The sequence below is a fragment of the Pristiophorus japonicus genome, chromosome 16 (assembly GCF_044704955.1).
Source record: "Pristiophorus japonicus isolate sPriJap1 chromosome 16, sPriJap1.hap1, whole genome shotgun sequence".
Lineage (NCBI taxonomy): Eukaryota > Metazoa > Chordata > Chondrichthyes > Pristiophoridae > Pristiophorus > Pristiophorus japonicus.
Window position 1 is genome coordinate 126,670,749 of NC_091992.1, and position 19,256 is coordinate 126,690,004.

A 19,256-nucleotide genomic window follows, 5' to 3' on the forward strand; every position below is an offset into this window, starting at 1 on the left:
CTGTAGGTCGGTGCCCCGCAGACTGTGAGGAGGACCGCTCTCCTTTTTGCAGCGCTTCCTTCTCCGTCCAGCTCGTTGGCTACAAAGTAATGGTCTAGCCGTTCGACATAGGCTTCCCAGTCCTCACCCTCCGAGAACTTGTCCAGGATGCCCACAGTTTGCTGCATCTTTACGTTGGATTCGTATTCTCGTCGCCAGTTATTGTGTTCCTAACACAGATGAGGCTGCACACAGGGAGGTTAAAGTAACAGTGACTTCAGTCTTTAATAAGACACTCCAGAGTGAGGAACAGGCCTTAGGGGCCGGCTTATATACAGTGCTCCCAAGGGATGCTGGGATCCCTTGGGACTTTAGGGGATGAGCTCCCTGGTGGTGGAACATGGGAGTGCATGTTTTACAGATACACAACAGCTTTGACTAGAAACCACCCCACAGAAATGTATATATTCCTAGATCGTATTTATGTATTACTTTAAACCAGACATCCAGGCAAAGAACCACTTTAAAAAAAAATCTTGAACTCAATCAGCTCTGGCTCAGTGGGTAGCACTCTTGCCTTTGAGTCAGAAGATTGTGGGTTCAAGTCTCACTCCAGAGACTTGAGCACAAAAATCTAGGCTGACACTCTAGTGCCTTCAGAGGTCGGAGGTGCCGTCTTTCGGATGAGACGTTAATGCTCTCAGATGGGCGTAAAAGATCCCATGGCATCCCATTTTGATGAAGAGCAGGGGAGTTATCCCCGGTGTCTTGGCCAATATTAATCCCTCAATCAACATCACTAAAACTGATTATCTGGTCATTATCACATTGCTGTTTGTGGGAGCTTGCTGTGCGCAAATTGGCTGCTGCATTTCCCACATTATAACAATGACTACACTCCAAACAGTACTGCATCGGCTGTAAAGTGCTTTAGGACGTCCTGAGGTTGTTCTTTCTTTCACTTTCTTTTCAATCTCTTGGACAATCTAAAGATAGAAATAAAACTCATGTTATGGGAAATTGGACAGAGCTCGTGGTACCATGCTTTTGAATTAGATTGTAGCCTTGCAACCACACCCTGCTATCATTACTTGTAAGTTAGATAAGATAACTTGTATCACCATGTTTCTGTCTAACCATAACCTCATCGTCTGCATAAATGACTGACTGTGCAGATTTGTTTGGCGGGGGATGTGGTTGCACTTCTTGATATAACTGCCTCTTCTCCTGTGTACTGGACAAGCAGCGGTCTGCTTTCTCAATGAGAGAAAGGAGATGCAATGTGTGAATTATACAAAATCACCATCATCATAGGTAGTCCCTCGGAATCGAGGAAGACTTGCTTCCACTCCTGAAGTGAGTTCTTTGGTGGCTGAACAGTCCAATACGAGAGCCACAGACTCTGTCACAGGTGGGGCAGACAGTCGCCGAGGGAAGGGGTGGGCGGGTCTGGTTTGCCGCACGCTCCTTCCGTTGCCTTCGCTTGACCTCTTCACGCTCTCGCCGTTGAGACTCGAAGTGCTCAACACACTCCCGGATGCACTTTCTCCACTTAGGGCGGTCTTGGGCCAGCGATTCCCAGGTGTCAGTGGTGATGTCGCACTTTATCAGGGAGGCTTTGAGGGTATCCTTGTAACGTTTCCGCTGCTCACCTTTGGCCGTTTGCCATGAAGGAGCTCCGAGTAGAGCACTTGCTTTGGGAGTCTCATGTCTGGCATGCGAACTATGTGGCCTGCCCAGCGAAGCTGATCGAGTGTGGTCAGTGCTTCAATGCTGGGGACGTTAGCCTGGACGAGGACGCTGATGTTGGTGCGCCTGTCCTCCCAGGGGATTCGCAGGATCTTGCGGAGACATCGTTGGTGATATATCTCCAATGACTTGAGGTGACTTCTGGCCATACAGGAGGGGGCGGGTATTACTACAGCCCTGTAGACCATGAGCTTGGTGGTAGATTTGAGAGCCTGGTCTTCGAACACTCTTTTCCTCAGGTGGCCGAAGGCTGCACTGACACACTGGAGGCGGTGTTGAATCTCCGCATCAATGTCTGCTTCTGTTGATGAGGCTCTCGAGGTATGGGAAATGGTCCACGTTGTGGAGAGCCACGTCGTGGATCTTGATGACTGGGGGGGCAGTGCTGTGCAGCGAGGACAGGCTGGTGGAGGACTGTCTTATGGATGTTGAGTAAGGCCCATGCTTTCATATGCCTCAGTAAATACATCGACTATATCCTTTGCAGCACGACAGCTGCAGGAAAAATGCAGGGAGCAGTGCCAGCCCTTGTTCATGGCCTTTTTTGACCTTATAAAGGCCTTCGACACTGTCAACCACAAGGGTCTATGGAGCATCCTCCTCCGTTTCGGATGCCCCCAAAAGTTTGTCAACATCCTTCGCCTGCTCCACAACGACAAGCATGCCGTGATCCTTACCAACGGATCCATTACAGACCCAATCCACGTCCGGACCGGGGTCAAACAGGGCTGCTTCATCGCCCCAACCCTCTTCTCAATCTTCCTCGCTGCCATGCTCCACGTCACTGTCAACAGGCTCCCCGCTGGAGTGGAACTAAACTACAGAACCAGTGGGAAGCTATTTAACCTACGCCGCCTCCAGGCCAGGTCCAAGATCACCCCAACCTCTGTCGTTGAGCTACAGTAGGCAGACGACGCCTGCATCTGTGCACATTCTGAGGCTGAATAAAATAATAGGCCGTGAATTCTAGACAGGCAGCACGAGTATCCAGCATTTCTGTGGCATATGTATTTTTCAGCTCTTGTGGCTGTACTGTTGATAATGCTGCCCTAAAATAACCCCTAAAATCCGTTAGTCTAGATTTTTTTTCGGTTTATGGTCCTCGAGTGGTGTGCTGGCGCGGAAAGCAGAGTAAGAGGATGCGGGTTTGAATTTGCAGCCATGCTATGTCTATAGGAGGCACTGAGTGGAGGCTAAGCAATTCCTCCCACACACACAAAATTGAAGGGAGTCTCCTTCTGTGACTCTTCCAGCAAATGATCTTAGAGGTGCATTGCCAGAAGCCTGGAGCAGGCTATTCACTCATTGTCTCAGCTGGGGATGGTGACAGAATGGGGATAAGAGAAGAGGAGAGATTTGTTTTGCCTCTCAAAAAGGAGGAATGGATTCTTGTTGTTTCTCTTAAATTCCACACTCACCGTTTTGTTTCAGCTGGGAATTAGAAGAGTTCTTAATAGATTATTTCTTCTAGAACTTTGATATCAGTGCTGCCCTGCTTCACAGCAGCAGGCTAATCTGCCTGAAACCAGAGACAACTAGACTCTTGTCCTTTCTTTCTCGATAGAGCACTTAAGTTGGCAGCTGTGAGTTAACAAAACCCACATTTACAACAGACCAGTTGGAGAATCAGCATCGTCTTTGGAGCAGAGTGTGGAAATAGGCTTCTTGCTGCTTTGTTATTGACACCCTTGGCCATTAAAGGTTTTTCATTGATGCACCACGGATAGCAAACTGCATCAAAAAACACCTTATAAATATGGGTGCATCAAAGGCTATTTTTGTTTCTTCACAGTACACAATCACAGCAAGTGTGTTAGCGCAAGTCCCACTGTGAGCAATTCTTAGTCCGCTCAACAGGACCTCCTGCTTATATTTTTCAGGAAGTCTTTTAGCAGGAGAGCATCAAATACTGTCAACAGTCAGGTGACATGTGCATGTGGTGTCATGCCAGGTCAGATAGAGAAACCAGGGCAGCTGAGGAAACGAAGGCGAGCAGGAAGCAGTTTGTGATTAGCGAACTGGCTTTTGTCTGTTTGATTTAACCCCTGCAGCTTTGAGACTCTCTGATCAGCTAATTACCCTCTGGGTCACAAAGTCCCCTTTGTTCATGGTGGTTGGGTTCTGATAGAACCCTGCATGGGTCTGAGAGGACTCTTAAGCTTGAAAGTGGTGTCCAGGTTGTGTGCAATTCCTAATGATTCATTCTCCATCCTCTTCAGCTGTATTCCCAGACTCGCAACCCCTTCAACTAGTTCGTTGACTTCCGAAGCAGCACTTCAACCCCCTGCTAAGGACGGGGAGGAGTTGAGGAAAGAGCCTGCGACAAATGCAGCAAGTTCCAAGCCACTTCAAACTGACCCGAGTAAAGTTCCCAAGTGGCTCAAACTGCCAGGTAAGTCGGGCTCGTTTTGTTTTTGTAATATTGTAAGCTCTCAAACTTTAAAAAAAATGCGAAACGCAAGGAACAATTTAGAATAACTCACTTGCTGCGTGTGTCTCTCACTCACGCTCTTGCTTTCACTCACACACTCTTCCCCTCACCTCTTACACAGGCTTTCACTTGATGGAGTTTTCTGCCCTACACCTACACATCTTCCGCAGTCAGGGGAATGTGTTGGAGGCCTGAATCCATCTGCCAATGTTAGTTTATTGCTATCTGCTAGCGGGTATATGAGAATGACCAGCAGTGACTATGATTTTCCTTCCCTGCCTCTGGTGAACTGACTGACTTCCAATTTCCTACTTGCCCATACCCAGCTGGTTGAGATCAGGAGCTGAGTGTGCATGATTGTGGTTCCAACCACTCCCATGGTGCCCTGTAAAGAAACTAACCTGATTGGAATGGCCCATGAAATTGGGTTTCTGCCTACCTGTTTGTTATATCTTATCGATTCATAATCGATTGCCAGTGCACTTTGACCTACAAACTGTGTTTAGTTTTAAAAGTTTGATTTTTTCCATTTATATTAAAAATCAATACAGAAATATTCAAAATTGGCAATGTGAACAACTTAGAATTAAGTTGACCATCCCCTCTTTGTAATGTCATAGCTTTTTAAAAAAATGGGTTCTCAGGATGTGCACATTGCTGACAGGGCCAGCATTTATTATCCATCCCTAGTTGCTCTGAGAATGTGGTGCTGAGCTGTTGAACTGCTGTTCGATATAACTGAGTGGCTTGCAAGGCGACTTCAGAGGGCAGTGAAGAGTCAACCACATTGGAATGGGTCTGGAATCACATATAGGCCAGACCCAGTGAGGAAGGCAGGTTTCCTTCACGAAAGTACATTAGTGAATCAGTTGGATATTTTCGTCAATCCGGTCAGCTTCAGGGTCACTTTTCCAGATTTAATTTAAAAAAATACTGAATTCAGATTGCCATAGTGGGATTTGAATTTGCATGCCCTGGATTACTAGTCCAGTAACATAACTACTATACTACCACTCTCTTTGTTAACGTCAGAAAGTCGTGGGTTCAAATCCCACACCAGAGACTCGAGCACAAAAAAAAATCTAGTCCGACACTCCAGTGCAGTATTGAGGAAGTGCTGCACTGTCAGAGGTGCTTTCTTTCGGATGAGACGTTAAACCGAGGCCCCGTCTGCTGCTCTCGGGTGGACGTAAAAGATCCCATGCCACTATTTCGAATAAGAGTATTCGAATATTTATCCCTCAAGCAACATAACATAAAAACAAATTCTCTGGTCATTATCACACTACTGTTTGTGGGATCTTGCTGTGCGCAACAGGCTGCCTTGTTTCCTACATTACAACAGTGACTACACTTCAAAAGTACTTCATTGGCTGTAAAGCAGTTTGGGATGTCCTATGGTCATGAAAGGTACTATAGAAATGCAAGTCTTTCAACAATTTTGGGAGGAAACAGCATAGTTACTTCAAGATAACAGTTACTGTCATCCATCACTTTTGGTCCATTTGAAATAAAGCCTATGTTTTAAAACTACATCCAGAAATTAAGTTGGGGACAGCGGCAGGTGCTGGTTAAACTAACAGTTGAGTTAATCTGAATAATTTTTCGGTCGAAGTACAGTGGAAATCAACGATGAATTGATCCGATTGTGAGACGTGGATAGCTTCTTCCTGGAGCAAAGCAGGGCAGTAGTAAAACGACACTTTGGAAGCTGTAGATCATTGTTCCTTTGGAATTAGAAAAGGTGAAGTTTGATGAGTAGGGACTGGCAACTAGCCCATCTTGGAACTATTATTTTTAAAAATACTCTCTGGGATCCACACCAACACTGCTCTCTGATTTACCACTGTATCTGATGTCTGAATCATGTTGTTTGTCTTCCATGTTAATGGCAAACTGATATAAGCTATCCCCTGATAACAGTCCAACAACTGCTAAACTCTCCATTGGCTTTACGCGATGTTGTGGAGACAGCTTTATTTTAATTTCATGTGTTTGAGGCGGCGATGGAAGTGAATGTTTGGTTCTTTTATATTGGGTCGGAGAGCAAACTCAGGCACCAGGTCTCATTTCTCCTGAACCTGGGTGAAATGGAGCCAAAGCTGAAGATTTGAGGTTTGGAATTCGCGTCCAAATGAATCTTGGCCATTCACCAGTCCTTCAGTTTCTGTGGAGCTGGAGGAGATTTAGCTTGTGCTTGATGGAAGACGGCTGGCTCATCCCAACTCTGATTATTACAAAGTACTTCAGAGAGAGCTGTGCGCCAGTGGTCTGGTGTTTAATATCTGTAACCTTTTCCACAAAGCTAAGGCCTGCCAGAGTCGAGCACACCTGCTTTATATGAAACACTCTCGGGTTTTGCCAGTACCGTTGGTGAGGAGTGCTCCTTCGCAGCTTATATAGAAAATAGGTGCAGGAGTAGATTGTGACCCCTGGTTCTGGACTTCCCCAACATCGGGAACATTCTTCCTGTCCAGTGCCATCAGAATTTTATAGGTTTCTATGAGATCCCCTCTCATCCTTCTAAATTCCATTGAATACAAGCCCAGTCAATCCAGTCTTTCTTCATATGTCAATCCTGCCATCTCGGGAATCAGTCTGGTGAACCTTCGCTGCACTCTCTCAATAGCAAGAATGTCCTTCCTCAGATTAGGAGACCAAAACGGTACACAATATTCAAGGTGTGGCCTTAACAAAGCCCTGTACAACTGCAGTAAGACCTCCCTGCTCCTATAATCGAATCCTCTCGCTATGAAGGCCAACATGCCATTTGCCGCCTTCACCGTCTGCTGCACCTGTATGCCAACCTTCAATGACTGATGTACTGCCATTAGTCATATTCACTTCCATTGAAGTGTTGGCGAGTGTTTACCGCAGTCTGTATTCGCTGATTTTTGATCTGTTCAGATCTTTAGGATTTTGCCTGGTTAAGGTGAATTTAAATGCCAAATACTGCTGGCCATTACCAATAAAGTTGTGTTTTTTTTTTGCTTAAATGGTTTGTGCGTGTAATTATTAGAAGAACAAACAACATGGTGATGTACAGGACTGGTAAAACCATTGTGGGGCCATTTGACTGGTCTCAAAGAAAAACACATATCCTTCACATTTTGGCAAAAGACTGTCCGGCTCCCTCTTGAATCTGCTGGGACTATCCACCTCCATCGCCTCCCTGGGCAGCTTGTTTCATATATGCACCACCCTCTTTGTGAAGCACTTGAATCTAATTGCCCCTGGTTACAATATTTGTGGTTATGTCAAGCAATTTATTATGGTTCGGTTTCTCTGTGCCCTTCATCTCACATTTTGATCAGCTCTCGCCCTGAGCCACCTTTTCTCCAGTGTTGACGTCCCCAGTTTCCATCTTCCCTCTTGGCTCCTGAATGAGTCTGAATTCCTGCGTCATATTCAGCCACCAGAGTTCCATTTTGCATTCGCAGTCACTCAACTGCATTCATCTCGGCAAATCTGGGCTGTGTAGGAGCCGGCATTTCCATGTGCCAAGGATGTTGAGGCTCCAATTGCTAATTGCCTCCTTTACTGGATGATTTCTGCAATAAGATCTCTGAATTTTACACAGAGAACACGAAGTTTGCACTCTATGCTACATATTTGAGGAATAGTGATCATTTGGATTCTTTTTAAAAAGAAAAATGAAATCCGTTAATGTGAGAGGGTTGAAAGTTTAATCCTCAGTTTTGGTAAATTAGCCAATCTTAGCTGGGAGGGTTGCCGATGGGGGCGCTAGAATCGGTTCCCAATATTCTTCTGTCGATCTCTCTCTCGCTCTCTGTCGGTGTCTCTCTATCTCTCTCTCTCTCTCTCTCGGTGTCTCTCTCTCTCTCTCTCTCGGTCTCTCTCTGTCGGTCTCTCTCTCTCTGTCGGTCTCTCCCTCTCTCTCGGTCTCTCGCTCGCTCTCTGTCGGTCTCTCTCTCTCTCTCGGTCTCTCTCTCTCTCTCTCGGTCTCTCGCTCGCTCTCTGTCGCTCGCTCTCTGTCGGTCTCTCTCTGTCGCTCGCTCTCTCTCGGTCTCTCTCTCTCTGTCGGTCTCTCTCTGTCGGTCTCTCTCTGTCGGTCTCTCTCTGTCGGTCTCTCTCTGTCGGTCTCTCTCTGTCGCTCGCTCTCTGTCGCTCGCTCTCTGTCGCTCGCTCTCTGTCGCTCGCTCTCTGTCGCTCGCTCTCTGTCGCTCGCTCTCTGTCGCTCGCTCTCTGTCGCTCGCTCTCTGTCGCTCGCTCTCTGTCGCTCGCTCTCTGTCGCTCGCTCTCTGTCGCTCGCTCTCTGTCGCTCGCTCTCTGTCGCTCGCTCTCTGTCGCTCGCTCTCTGTCGCTCGCTCTCTCTCGGTCTCTCTCTCTCGGTCTCTCTCTCTCGGTCTCTCGCTCTCTCGCTCGCTCTCTGTCGGTCTCTCTCTCGGTCTCTCTCTCTCTCTCGGTCTCTCTCTCTCTCTCGGTCTCTCTCTCTCTCTCGGTCTCTCTCTCTCTCTCGGTCTCTCTCTCTCTCTCGGTCTCTCTCTCTCTCTCGGTCTCTCTCTCTCTCTCTGTCTCTCTCTCTCTCTCGGTCTCTCTCTCTCTCTCTGTCGGTCTCTCTCTCTCTCTCTCTCTCTCTCTCTCTCTCTCTCTCTGTCGGTCTCTCTCTCTCTCTCTCTCTCTGTCGGTCTCTCTCTCTCTCTCGCTCTCTGTCGCTCGCTCTCTCTCTCTCTCGCTCTCTGTCGCTCGCTCTCTCTGTCGCTCGCTCTCTCTGTCGCTCGCTCTCTCTGTCGCTCGCTCTCTCTGTCGCTCGCTCTCTCTGTCGCTCGCTCTCTCTGTCGCTCGCTCTCTCTGTCGCTCGCTCTCTCTGTCGCTCGCTCTCTCTGTCGCTCGCTCTCTCTGTCGCTCGCTCTCTCTGTCGCTCGCTCTCTCTGTCGCTCGCTCTCTCTGTCGCTCGCTCTCGCTCTCTCTGTCGCTCTCTCTCGCTCTCTCTGTCGCTCTCTCTCGCTCTCTCTGTCGCTCTCTCTCGCTCTCTCTGTCGCTCTCTCTCGCTCTCTCTGTCGCTCTCTCTCGCTCTCTCTGTCGCTCTCTCTCGCTCTCTCTGTCGCTCTCTCTCGCTCTCTCTGTCGCTCTCTCTCGCTCTCTCTGTCGCTCTCTCTCGCTCTCTCTGTCGCTCTCTCTCGCTCTCTCTGTCGCTCTCTCTCGCTCTCTCTGTCGCTCTCTCTCGCTCTCTCTGTCGCTCTCTCTCGCTCTCTCTGTCGCTCTCTCTCGCTCTCTCTGTCGCTCTCTCTCGCTCTCTCTGTCGCTCTCTCTCGCTCTCTCTGTCGCTCTCTCTCGCTCTCTCTGTCGCTCTCTCCCGCTCTCTCTGTCGCTCTCTCCCGCTCTCTCTGTCGCTCTCTCTCGCTCTCTCTGTCGCTCTCTCTCGCTCTCTCTGTCGCTCTCTCTCGCTCTCTCTGTCGCTCTCTCTCGCTCTCTCTGTCGCTCTCTCTCGCTCTCTCTGTCGCTCTCTCTCTCGCTCTCTCTCTCGCTCTCTCTTGGTCTCTCTCTCTCTCTCGCTCTCTCGCTCGCTCTCGCTCTCGCTCTGTGTATCAGCTGTGAGTTGAATAGGGCTTGATTCTGATCTCATCTCAAACTCCCTTCCATCGTGAGGTGCAGCAACCTGCCGCACTCACTGTCCAAGTTCACACATGAAAAATGGCCAATTGGCTGAAGCACTGGAGTGCTGCTATTGCTTGTGGGACAAACACCGGCATAAGATCAAAAATCACCGCCTGTGGGGTTGGTAGGGGAGAAATACAAATGGTGAGACTGAGCAAAAGTCACAACTTTGACATAATACATCAGTACTGGGCCCTGCTGCTGCAGAAAGGCTGGAGTGTATTTCACATGCTATAATTTAATCACCTTCAGGTTCAAAAGAGGAAAATTGGGTTCATGCGACAAGTACAAAATGTTTTGGGTGTTGGTACAATTCGTGGTGATGAAGATTAGAACTTGGTGTTCCTTTCCCATGGGTTTCTTGGATTGTTCCATAACTCTGTGTCATAATGAGCCATCGGTAAACAGGAAAATGGATCAAAATATTTGGTGTCTAAAAAAAAACTGATCTATATGAAGGAAGATCCAGCTTCAAGACAGATTGTTGAATAGCATTTACTGTAAGAATTTTTCTAATTACACTCTGACTACTTGAGCTTATGAATGTTCTTACAGTAAAACGTTGTTACATCTGTCGTCATAACTTGTTGTTTTTAAACTGTAAAACTTCTAGATCTAGAAATACCTCATTTGAATTGCATACGCCATATTGTTCACGGTGTATGATAGTAGCGGTGATTTTTAAACAAAGTGTTCCAGATTTTGCTCACTTTTATTTGTTCCTATTACAGGGAAACGTTAAGAAGAGGAAAGATGCAAGCACTTCAGGGGCTGCACATTAACTTCAAAGCAAATATCATTGATAGCTTTTTTTTTTGATCCGTGAAAGTGCATTTTTTGGCTTATTTTTGTTTTGGAGTATTGAAAGATCTGAGTTTATTAATCGTGTAAAAGATTAGCAGGCGTTTTTACAATAAAACAAATGGAAATTCTGCATAGACGGACCGTGGAGTGATTCTGTTATTTTGTTTGAATACTTCTGCAATGCCAGAAAATAATACTTAGTCAAGATCAACATGTTCCTTTTATATAAAAAAAAAATCTTTTGATGTTGCTGCTTTTCAAGTGTTTTGTTTCAAAGTGAATTGGAAGTTGTTAAATATATGTTCCTGTGATTATTTGGAATTTTTCCGTGCTGGGTTCCAGCAAAGGGGAGAGCAGAGAGGGGTGGAGAAGATGTGGTACCCACGTAAGTAATGAAAGGTGTGTTTGTCTGTTAGCGGTCACTGGTTATGCTGTGGTATCTGGTAGCTGCACGCCAGATACTATGGTACGAATTCATTGGGCGTCCTGCACAAAAATGAAGAACAAAACTGCTTTCATGTTCCCCTTCACCTGCTCGTGCGAGAGGACCAGAGAGTATAGATTTCCAACGTGCCTCTTAATGATCAGATTCCCCGAGAAACGCTTTCAAATGTCTACAGCCATTTTGCAAAAAGACTTTGGCTCTTCAAATGAAGCCTCTTTTTTTTTAAAGCTAGAATCTGACCTACACAAACCAAGTGCCAGTTTATACATATAGGGCCCGAACTTGTTCGAAGCCAAGGGCCACCGAGAGACCGGGCGGTACTTTGCCAGGAAGATCCCTCTAAAAGAGGTGGCTGTACTGCCCGGCAGCAAAATTACGGCTTGTGCGTCAATCTGGACGGCAGCGGGCAGGAGCTCGCAATCTCGGCAGCAAATGCCGCCGAGGATGGAGTCGGGCCCAGAAAGGGTGGAGGAGCTGAAAATAAAAACCATTCCCAACAAAATTAAATAACCACCCAGGTAACACGCTGTTTTAAAAAAAAAAAAAAATTTAAATAAAATATGTTCACGAACCTTTTTTTGCAGGTCTTCGTACTTACTGTTGGGGTTAGACCTGCCTCCACGCAGTGGTCCTTCTACCTGTTGGTGCCGACTCGCGTCCGCACCAATCCGGCAGCTCGGTGGCTGGAGGACACTTGCGCTACTTGGCCGCCAGCGGGTAGTTCCCGGTGGTAACCCCCCCCCCCCCTGCTGCAGCCCGAGTGGAAACTGGCACAGAGAGGAGACCGGCGGCAAAACTTGTCGGCTGTAAGGCCACCAATATCTGGGCCATAACCTTTTTTTAGAAGCCCTGCAAAGGTGAAAGATCATAAAACGTTGCAGTAAAGAACAAGTTAGCAAAAATATTTTGAAGGTTAGGGTGGAGGAGACAAGAGGTGATGTCCAGGCCAACATCCCCAGCATTGAAGCACTGACCACACTTGATCAGCTCCAGTGGGCAGGCCACATAGTTCGCATGCCAGACACGAGACTCCCAAAGCAAGCGCTCTACTCGGAACTCGTCCACGGCAAATGAGCCAAAAGTGGGCAGTGGAAATGTTAAAAGGACACAGTCAAAGCCTCCCTGATAAAGTGCAACATCCCCACTGACACTTGGGAGTCCCTGGCTCAATACCGCCCTAAGTGGAGGAAGTGCATCCGGGAGGGCGCTGAGCACCTCGAGTCTCGTCGCCGAGAGCATGCAGAAATCAAGCACAGACAGCGGAAGGAGCGTGCGACAAACCAGACTCCCCAACCACCCTTTCCCTTCAACCACTGTCTGTCCCACCTGTGACAGAGTCTGTGCTTCTCGTATTTGTACAGCCACCTAAGAACTCATGCTAAGAATGGAAGCAAGTCTTCCTCGATTCCGAGGGTCTACCTATGATGATAATGGAGCGCTTCTCGATAGTGGTCCCAATGACCTCTTCTCACTCTGAATTCTATATTTTGTACGTTTTTGCTTTTCGGTTTCACTTCCTGTCGGTGCTGAACAATCACAGCACACAATAGTGTAACTATAAGCAAAATCCATCCTCAACTCTTAGTGTTCCATGTTCCAAAAAAAACCAGATAACTGGTCATTATCGCATTGCTGTATGTGGGAGCTTGCTGTGCACAAATTGGCTGCCGCGTTTCCCACATTACAACAGTGACTACACTCCAAAAGTACTTCATTGGCTGTCGAGCGCTTTGGGACATCCAGTGGTTGTGAAATGCGCTATATAAATGCAAGTCTTTCTTTCATAATGTTATCAAAGATATAGTTGAGATTAAAAGTATTCACTGATTTGGCGGTAGTCACCACTATTATGATATTCCATAGAAACATAGAAAATAGATGCAGGAGTAGGCCATTCGGCCCTTCTAGCCTGCACCGCCATTCAATGAGTTCATGGCTGAACATGCAACTTCAGTACCCCATTCCTGCTTTCTCGCCATACCCCTTGATCCCGCCTAGTAGTAAGGACTTCATCTAACTCCCTTTTGAATATATTTAGTGAATTGGCCTCAACTACTTTCTGTGGTAGAAAATTCCACAGGTTCACCACTCTCTGGGTGAAGATGTTTCTCCTCATCTCGGTCCTAAATGGCTTGCCCCTTATCCTTAGACTGTGACCCCTGGTTCTGGACTTCCCCAACATTGGGAACATTCTTCCTGCATCCAACCTGTCTAAACCCATCAGAATTTTAAACGTTTCTATGAGGTCCCCTCTCATTCTTCTGAACTCCAGTGAATACAAGCCCAGTTGATCCAGTCTTTCTTGATAGGTCAGTCCCACCATCCCGGGAATCAGTCTGGTGAACCTTCGCTGCACTCCCTCAATAGCAAGAATGTCCTTCCTCAAATTAGGAGACCAAAACTGTGCACAATACTCCAGGTGTGGCCTCACCAAGGCCCTGTACAACTGTAGCAACACCTCCCTGTCCCTGTACTCAAATCCCCTCACTATGAAGGCCAACATGCCATTTTCTTTCTTAACCGCCTGCTGTACCTGCATGCCAACCTTCAATGACTGATGTACCATGACACCCAGGTCTCGTTGCACCTCCTTTTCCTAATCTGTCACCATTCAGATAATAGTCTGTCTCTCTGTTTTTAACACCAAAATGGATAACCTCACATTTATCCACATTATACTTCATCTGCCATGCATTTGCCCACTCACCTAACCTATCCAAGTCACTCTGCAGCCTCATAGCATCCTCCTCGCAGCTCACACTGCCACCCAACTTAGTGTCATCCGCAAATTTGGAGATACTACATTTAATCCCCTCGTCTAAATCATTAATGTACAGTGTAAACAGCTGAGGCCCCAGCACAGAACCCTGCGGTACCCCACTAGTCACTGCCTGCCATTCTGAAAAGTATCCATTTACTCCTACTCTTTGCTTCCTGTCTGACAACCAGTTCTCAATCCATGTCAGCACACTACCCCCAATCCCATGTGCTTTAACTTTGCACATTAATCTCTTGTGTGGGACCTTGTCGAAAGCCTTCTGAAAGTACAAATATACCACATCAACTGGTTCTCCCTTGTCCACTCTACTGGAAACATCCTCAAAAAATTCCAGAAGATTTGTCGAGCATGATTTCCCTTTCACAAATCCATGCTGACTTGGGCCTATCATGTCACCTCTTTCCAAATGCGCTGCTATGACATCCTTAATAATTGATTCCATCATTTTACCCACTACTGAGGTCAGGCTGACCGGTCTATAATTCCCTGTTTTCTCTCCCTCTTTTTTAAAGTGGGGTTACATTGGCTACCCTCTACTCGATAGGAACTGATCCAGAGTCAATGGAATGTTGGAAAATGACTGTCAATGCATCCGCTATTTCCAAGGCCACCTCCTTAAGTACTCTGGGATGCAGTCCATCAGGCCCCTGGGGATTTATCGGCCTTCAATCCCATCAATTTCCCCAACACAATTTCCCGACTAATAAGGATTTCCCTCAGTTCCTCCTCCTTACTAGACCCTCTGACCCCTTTTATATCCGGAAGGTTGTTTGTGTCCTCCATAGTGAATACCGAACCAAAGTACTTGTTCAATTGGTCCGCCATTTCTTTGTTCCCCGTTATGACTTCCCCTGATTCTGACTGCAGGGGACCTACGTTTGTCTTTACTAACCTTTTTCTCTTTACATATCTATAGAAACTTTTGCAATCCGTCTTAATGTTCCCTGCAAGCTTCTTCTCGTACTCCATTTTCCCTGCCCTAATCAAACCCTTTGTCCTCCTCTGCTGAGTTCTAAATTTCTCCCAGTCCCTGGGTTCGCTGCTATTTCTGGCCAATTTGTATGCCACTTCCTTGGCTTTAATACTATCCCTGATTTCCCTTGATAGCCACGGTTGAGCCACCTTCCCTTTTTTATTTTTACGCCAGACAGGAATGTACAATTGTTGTAGTTCATCCCTACGGTCTCTAAATGTCTGCCATTGCCCATCCACAGTCAACCCCTTAAGTATCATTCGCCAATCTATCCTAGCCAATTCGCGCCTCATACCTCCAAAGTTACCCTTCTTTAAGTTCTGGACCATGGTCTCTGTATTAACTGTTTCATTCTCCATCCTAATGCAGAATTCCACCATATTATGGTCACTCTTCCCCAAGGGGCCTCGCACAATGAGATTGCTAATTAATCCCCTCTCATTACACAACACCCAGTCTAAGATGGCCTCCCCCCTAGTTGGTTCCTCGACATATTGGTCTAGAAAACCATCCCTTATGCACTCCAGGAAATCCTCCTCTACCGTATTGCTTCCAGTTTGGCTAGCCCAATCTATGTGCATATTAAAGTCACCCATTATAACTGCTGCACCTTTATTGCATGCACCCCTAATTTCCTGTTTGATGCCCTCCCCAACATCACTACTACTGTTTGGAGGTCTGTACACAACTCCCACTAACGTTTTTTGCCCTTTGGTGTTCTGTAGCTCTCCCCATATAGATTCCACATCATCCAAGCTAATGTCCTTCCTAACTATTGCATTAATCTCTTTAACCAGCAATGCTACCCTACCTCCTTTTCCTTTTATTCTATCCTTCCTGAATGTTGAATACCCCTGGATGTTGAGTTCCCAGCCCTGATCATCCTGGAGCCACGTCTCCGTAATCCCGATCACATCATATTTGTTAACATCCATTTGCACAGTTAATTCATCCACCTTATTATGGATACTCCTTGCATTAAGACACAAAAGCCTTCAGGCTTTTTTTTTTAACACCCTTCATCCTTTTAGAATTTTGCTGTACAGTGGCCCTTTTTGTTCTTTGCCTTGGGTTTCTCTGCCCTCCACTTTTCCTCATCTTTCTGTCTTTTGCTTTTGTCTCCTTTTTGTTTCCCTCTGTCTCCCTGCATTGGTTCCCATCCCCCTGCCATATTAGTTTAACTCCTCCCCAACAGCACTAGCAAACACTCCCCCTAGGACATTGGTTCCGGTCCTGCCCAGGTGCAGACCGTCCGGTTTGTACTGGTCCCACCTCCCCCAGAACCGGTTCCAATGCCCCATATAATGTCATGTATGGTTTAGCACCAAATTTGTGCAGTATTTAGTATTTTTCTGCAGAGGCTTCCAGACAATTGGTGCTCATTTCTATTTTTACTATTACTAGCTTGCATGCTATTCCTTGCTCGCATGCTATTCCTTGCTCGCTTGTTTGACAGGCAACCCTTTATGGGTTGTGTTTTCGGAGGGATAGTTTAGCACAGAGAGGAAATCAACTCATTCCAGAATGGCTGAAGTTCTGTGGCATTCTAAAACCTGGGGATACAGGTTACCTCATGTGTAATAGCTGTGCTTACTTGGAATGAGATGACTTGGTGACCCAACACTTTGAGCATTTTATATGGAGTCCATATATTTTCTGACTGGGCTTAGCTGGCTAGATTGTATATTTAAACTTCTGTATCAACATAAAAGATATTCTAGAGAATTACTATTCCATTTTTCATGTTTTAATTTTAACGAAGACTTTTGCAACTAATGGGTATAGCTGAACTGTTTAGCCCTGTGCTCACTGACCTACATTGGCTCCTGGCCCACCAACGCCTTTATTTAAAAAAAAATTTTTACCCTCGTGTTGAAATCCCTCCATGGCCTAACCTCTATTTAACCTCCTGCAGCCCTACATCCCACCACTCCCAAAACTCGGTGTTCCTCCAACTCTGGTCTTTTGTGTATCCCCCACTTCCTTCGTCCCACTACTGGCTGCTGTGCCTCCGGTCGTCTAGGCGCTAATTTCTAGAATTCCCTCCCAAGACCTCTCCGGCTCTCCAACTCTACTTCTTTAAAATCATTCCAGAGCTTTATTACTTGGAGGCCACAAGACATTAACTGATTTTTTTTTTTAAGTTCTTTGTTGTGTTGTCATTCAAGATAATACCACTTTGATGCAGACTTGGTTGCACTCTTAGGAATGTATGTGTGTGTAATTTTTACAAAATATGTGTGTGCGCCTGTTAAGATGTACCTGTATCTGTCTCGAGCCATGGGTACCAGGATCTGCTCAACAGTTCAGTCAGTAACTACTGGTTACAAAAAAAAACATGACGGGAGGAACAAAATGATAGGAGAAAGGAGGTTTGGTAAAGAAGGTTCAAAGGTTGAAGATAGACTTTCATCCTTATCCTAATAAAAATATACATTGAAATCATACGCTATGAGCTCTTTAATCAACTGGTACAAAGAGGGTCATTGTACTTGTATACAGAATATGAACCCTTGTATATACTTAAAAAGTGCTTATTATCTAAAGGAGGTTGACACTCTTCCGTGTTAGTAAACGTACTCCTTCTGTCGCCCTCTACTAGTGTGGTCTTTTCACTGATGCCTGACACGTTCTTCTAAACCAAACACTACTTTGGTCTAGCTGAATGAACTTCAAAGTGCCTGGAAAACCCCTGTGTTCCTGGCACTTGCCATTGTCTTGCAGCTTGGCTCTCTCTTTCCCTGAGGTCTAATTACTTCCAACTGCTCGCAGCGCTTTGAAGTGGCAAGCTCGCTCAAAGCACCTGCCACAATCTGTAAAGTGCAGGTGGGGGGAAATACAGCAAGCCAGGCTGAACTCTCACCAGGCCCTCCAAACTGGACCACTGCTGGGCTAATGTAATCCCCCTTCCACCAGGAAATAGGTCTTTGTAAATCTAAATTAGCCAGTTCTGATATGTTCTTATAACACTGCACACTGCAGGATATTTTGTTCACATGCAGGCAATACTTTTGTACAAAGTCAATTCTTCAGACTTTTGCAGCAGTCTTGCAGTTCGTATGAATATTTAATTGTAGCTACTTGGTCAACGATTGTTCAGTGTAATGTAATTATGTGTCTTATTGCTGTATGGGTATGTTTTGGGGAAATTCAGGGACAACTGCTAAATTACTCATGGGTTTGCTCAGTCAGTTGAACGCAAGATATTTTAAGTAAAAGATGGTGTTGGAGTTGGGAAAGATTTTGTTTCACGGGCCACCTTGTGGCCAGAAACGTCAACTACATTGTGACCGTTGACATACTAAAGTAGAAATGATAAATACTAACCGAAAAGTGTGACCAAAAATTGTGACAGTATGAAGTGAGGTTTGTGGACAAGAAGTACATGCCCCACACAATATTTTTAACATATAGTTGATCTCATTTCACTGTTGGCTCACTTATAGAGGGATATTGTTGCTCTTTGGGGATTGTTAGGCAGGCTCGGTTCCTGTCAAAGCCTACTCTAAATTGCATTTTTTTTTTAAGTGAGTGAAGAGAATTTTACTGTATTACTATTTGGACTTGGCTGGAAATCGGGACTTTTAAAAAAAAAAACAGGACATTAACATGAGGGATAATGGAAACTTTGCTTTACATTCCAACTGGTAATGACATCAGGAACTCCCCGATCAGGTGTACAGGTTGCTCAGCCTGTATAACTCCTTGCGCTGTGTCAACTATGTTCCACAGTCCCCTTGCCCACGCCACGTACACAACCCATATTGGTGTGAATCTCTCTTTTTCATAGTTTAGTGTTCAATTCCTGCTGCTTCCTATTCAATAAAAATCCCTCTTTTCATTAGGTAATCCCTTTACCCATTAGGACATCAGGCAATTTGAGCAGGATTTTTTTGTGCAGGAGATGGATTCTCGCTGGAAACTAAAGGTTATATTTATTTTAGTTACGACTTCAGGAGAGTTTTAAATAATTTCTCTAGACTAATTTCAAACCCAGATTCTTAAGCAAACCAAGTGATCTAACCCGACTATGAAGTGATTAAAAGGAATTTAGAATTCTGCACTTGGCTGACTTCTTGAATGACCCGAAGGCTTTCTCTAATGCGCAGCTCCAAAAAGGTTTGCATTACGTGGTGTGTATTTGGATTACATAGCGTTAGTGACCCAATTTGGAGTGGCCACTCAGTCTTTTCATGTTGCTTTGGTAGCCCTAACCTAATTGTTGCCTTTTGATTAGCCATAAAATTTTCCAGCTGTGATGTGCTTTCTAAGTCGTGTGAATTTAAAGTGGGCAACATAATAACTGCAGCAAAGTGATTCCAAGACTGGTTCAATAGTAAACAACTAATTGCAACGACTAACTGCCATGTATGGTATGGTATAATCAGAATGAAATGGCAAAATAATTTCTGATGCTAAATATTGGTGTAAAACCACATGTGCATATTGTTCAAGTGGGTTTTTTGAGTTCTCCCTA

The 19,256-nt window shown here is 45.7% G+C and overlaps 1 protein-coding gene across 1 annotated transcript in view; it reads left to right on the plus strand.

Moving 5' to 3' along the window:
• aspscr1 (ASPSCR1 tether for SLC2A4, UBX domain containing) overlaps window positions 1-10,718 on the plus strand; it is a 250,293-nt gene extending 239,575 nt beyond the window's left edge. The window contains exons 16-17 of the mRNA XM_070857832.1: window positions 3,948-4,120; window positions 10,510-10,718. Coding sequence (XP_070713933.1) covers window positions 3,948-4,120; window positions 10,510-10,520 — 184 coding nt within the window. The 3' untranslated portion in view covers window positions 10,521-10,718. The remainder of the gene's footprint in view (window positions 1-3,947; window positions 4,121-10,509) is intronic.
• Window positions 10,719-19,256: the final 8,538 nt, after the last annotated feature.